Source organism: Protobothrops mucrosquamatus, unplaced genomic scaffold, assembly GCF_001527695.2.
Source record: "Protobothrops mucrosquamatus isolate PMUCROS unplaced genomic scaffold, P.Mucros_1.0 scaffold_227, whole genome shotgun sequence".
Classification (NCBI taxonomy): domain Eukaryota; kingdom Metazoa; phylum Chordata; class Lepidosauria; order Squamata; family Viperidae; genus Protobothrops; species Protobothrops mucrosquamatus.
In genome coordinates, this window is record NW_015386303.1 from 18,925 (window position 1) to 22,700 (window position 3,776).

A 3,776-nucleotide genomic window follows, 5' to 3' on the forward strand; every position below is an offset into this window, starting at 1 on the left:
GGTCCGCTTGCTGAAAAAGCCATGTCTTGAGGGCGCGACGGAAGGTAAGGAGATCCGGAATCGTCCGAATCTCAGGGGGTAGTTCGTTCCAGAGGGCAGGGGCACCCACAGAGAAGGCCCTCCCCCTGGGGGTCGCCAGCCGACATTGCTTGGCCGACGGCACCCTGAGGAGACCCACTCTGTGGGAGCGTACCGGTCTGTGGGAAGGAATCTGCGGCAGAAGGCGGTCTCGGAGGTAGCCGGGTCCTATGCCATGAAGCGCTTTAAAGGTGGTAACTAACACCTTAAAGCGCACCCGGAAGACCACTGGCAGCCAGTGCAGCTCGCGCAGCAGCGGTGTCACATGGGAGCGACGAGTCCCTCCCAACACCGCCCGCGCGGCCGCATTCTGGACCATTTGAAGCCTCCGGGTGCTCCTCAAAGGGTGGTTTATCTTACACTATCTACAATATCAAAGGGTGGTTTATCTTACACTATCTACAATATCATACACCAGGAACAATATACATACACATGCTAATACAGCCGGATCCAACAAGCCACAATTACAGCAGGAAACGGAAGAGAGAACACATCAGCAGAGCCTTCCCTTTATACCAAGGCTCTTAAAGAGACATAGACCTTGCTGAGTCATTCTCATCATTACATTACATCTTAACATCTTACATAAGCTGGTTAGCTGTTAAACAATACCTTGACAGAATCTCTCTCCACTGACTCTCAGCCAAGCAGAGTTTTCTTTCATTTTATAAGGTAAGATAACCTTTATTGTCGCTTTTTTCTGTGAACACACTGGCACACATTAAAAAATGAAATTCTGATGCCCGGTCTCAAAAGAATTTGAGAACAATTAACCAGTGGAACAGAAGTTGCCTTCAGAAGTTGTGCGTGCTCCAACACTGGAGGTTTTTAAGAAGAGACTGGACAGCCATTTGTCTGAAATGGTAGAGGGTTTCCTGCTTGAGCAGGGGGTTGGACTAGATGACCTCCAAGGTCTATTCCAATCCTGTTATTCTGAATTCTGTTAAATGGCAACTTGGGCAATAAAAAAAGAGGGCTAGTAACTTATTGCTAAAAGTGGGTCGAGGAGCAACAAATGTGCTGACTTCTGTTGGCATGTTTTCTGTCCCTCATCTCCACATCACTTCATTAGACCCACCCTATCTGCACAGAAGGATTTAATTTAGAAATAGGATTTGTAGAGCAATTGATCACGCATTCACCCGTTCCCTTGAGTTACCCTCTCTAACATTTCTGCCTCTTCCCACAAGGATCCGGATCGCCGGCATCAGGGGCATCCAGGGAGTTGTCCGTAAGACAGTGAATGATGAGCTCAGAGCCACCATCTGGGAGCCTCAGCACATGGACAAGATTGTCCCCTCCCTGCTTTTCAACATGCAGAAGACAGAAGATCTGGATGGGTATGTCTGCCTTGAGGAAGACTGTGTCTTCTTCCTTCTGAGGTCTCCCTTGACCTTTTGTTGATCTCAGTTGACTAATGTTGATTAATCATGACCAATGTGGACCTCTGTTGACCAGTGTTGACCTTGGTTGACCTCAGTTGATCTTTTTTTACCTATGTTGACCACTAATAACCTTGGTTGACCTCAGTTGGCCACTGTTGACCAATGTTTACCACTGGAACTCAGTTGATCTCCGTTGACCAGTGTTTACTATTGTTGAGCTTGGTTAACCAACATTAACTCCTGTTGACCTTGGTTGACCTCTTTGATCTTCATTGACCAATGTTCACTTCGGTTGACTTTTTTTGACCAGTGATGACCACTGTTGACTGAGGTTAACCTCGGTTGACCTCCGTTGACCAGTGTTCACCATTGTTGAGCTTGGTTGACCAACATTGACTCCTGTTGACCTTGGTTGACCTCTTTGATCTTCATTGACCAATGTTCACTTCGGTTGACTTTTTTTGACCAATGATGACCACTGTTGACCAAGGTTAACCTCGGTTGACCTCTGTTGACGAATGTTGAGCACTGTTGCTGTTTCCCTGGGAAACAAAGCGGCAGCAGCGATGAGCAAGGGGCAGCCGAGAAGGAAAGAGGCTCACGGGAGCCAGATGTCTCCTCTGGGAATGCGTGTGGCCCTCAGCATCTCTGCCAAGCTTGGCATTCCTGCCCCAGCAGTGTCTCTCTTCCTTCCAGCCGAATTGGACCCCCCGCCTCTCCTTCTGGCGAGAAAGAGGAGAACCCTGCTGTCTTGGCCGAGAACTGCTTCCGAGAACTGCTGGGCCGTGCGACCTACGGGAACATGAGCAACGCTGTCAGGCCCGTCTTTGCGTAAGTGGAGCCCTCCAGAACCTTTTGGGTTTTGCTAGGAGTAAGAGGCGAGCGATGGAGGGCAGCTGCGGCTCCTGACCCAAGGGCTCCTCCCGAGCCATTCCGACTTCTGCTTCGCTCTGTATCCATCCGTGTTTGCAAACTGGGCTGGCTCCTAGAAAGAACTAAAAGCAGTGTGGAGTAGTGGAAGGAGTCCAGCCACAGACTGTGCAGCCTCTTGTGGCCTTGCACCTCGCTGCTTCTACTTCCCCTCTGGAGTTGGCCTTGGAAGGAAATGAATTAGGTCTGGGGTCCTTGGTGCTCTCTGAGCTTGGTGGCTTTTTTGCAGACGGTTCATTGCCCAAACTAGGTAACATCATCAGTGCTAGAAGGGGGAGGGGTTTGCAGAGAGGAGGAGGAGGAGGAGGTGGAGGAGGAGGAAGCCTATGGAGTCCTTGGTGCTCTCTCAGCTTGGTGGTTTTCTTGCAGANCCTCCCTTCCTGTCTCCCTCTCCTCCAATCCTCCCTCCCTCCCTCCCTCCCACCTTTCCTTCCTTCCTTCCTTCTTCTTTCCTTGCTTCCTTTAAAAAATGCTTCAGGAACCCGAAGGTTGTTTCTACTCCTTTTGTACATTTCTTTCTTTTTCTCCTCCCGCCTTCTCTCTCTGGGGTTGCCAAAGGTCAGCAGCATCCACTCCTTGGGGGGGGAAGGGGGGGTTGAGGCCAACCCTGCAGATTGGGGCGTCCAGGGGGAAGCTCCCGAGGCTTAACCCCCCCGGATGCTCTCTCGGCTGCCTAGGATGGCCTGGTCAAGTCCGACATGGAGAAGCTGACCTTCTACGCGGTCTCCGCCCCGGAGAAGCTGGACCGCATTGGCGCCTACCTGGCAGAAAGGCTGAGCCGGGATGTCATCCGCCATCGCTATGGGTGAGGCCTCTGGGCGTCCGTGGTCTGCTTCTCAAAGTGTGGCTTTTGTCATCCTCCCAGCGGGTGTGTTGCGGCTTTCAGCACCGGTCTGGATGGGAAAGCGCCTAGAAGCCCTGGAGGGTCCTTGGGGGTCTTCTAGTCCAACCCCCCCTGCCCAAGATCATAGAAACATGGGGCTGGAAGGCACTCTAAAGGTCTTCTAGTCCAACCCCTTGCCCAAGGTCATAGAAATATAGGGCTGGAAGGGCCCTTGGATGTCTTGTAGTCCAACCCTTTGCCCAGGATCATAGAGTCATAGAAACATAGGGCTGGAAGGGACCTTGGAGGTCTTCCAGTCCAACCCCCCCCCCCGCCCAAGATCATAGAGTCATAGAAACATATGGCTGGAAGGGACCTTAGAGGTCTTCTAGTCCAACCCTCTGCCCAGAGTCATAGAAACATAGGGCTGGAAGGGACCTTGGAGGTCTTCCAGTCCAACCCCCTGATCATAGAGTCATAGAAACAAAGGGCTGGAAGGGACCTTGGAGGTCTTCTAGTCCAACCCTCTGATCATAGAGTCCAACCCTCTGCCCAGG

At 51.5% G+C, this 3,776-nt stretch overlaps 1 protein-coding gene across 1 annotated transcript in view; it reads left to right on the top strand.

Annotated features, from left to right (window-relative positions):
• EFR3A (EFR3 homolog A) overlaps nucleotides 1-3,776 on the top strand; it is a 48,343-nt gene that overhangs the window by 13,312 nt on the left and 31,255 nt on the right. Inside the window, exons 5-6 of the mRNA XM_029286820.1 lie at nucleotides 1,272-1,421; nucleotides 2,163-2,297. Coding sequence (XP_029142653.1) covers nucleotides 1,272-1,421; nucleotides 2,163-2,297 — 285 coding nt within the window. The remainder of the gene's footprint in view (nucleotides 1-1,271; nucleotides 1,422-2,162; nucleotides 2,298-3,776) is intronic.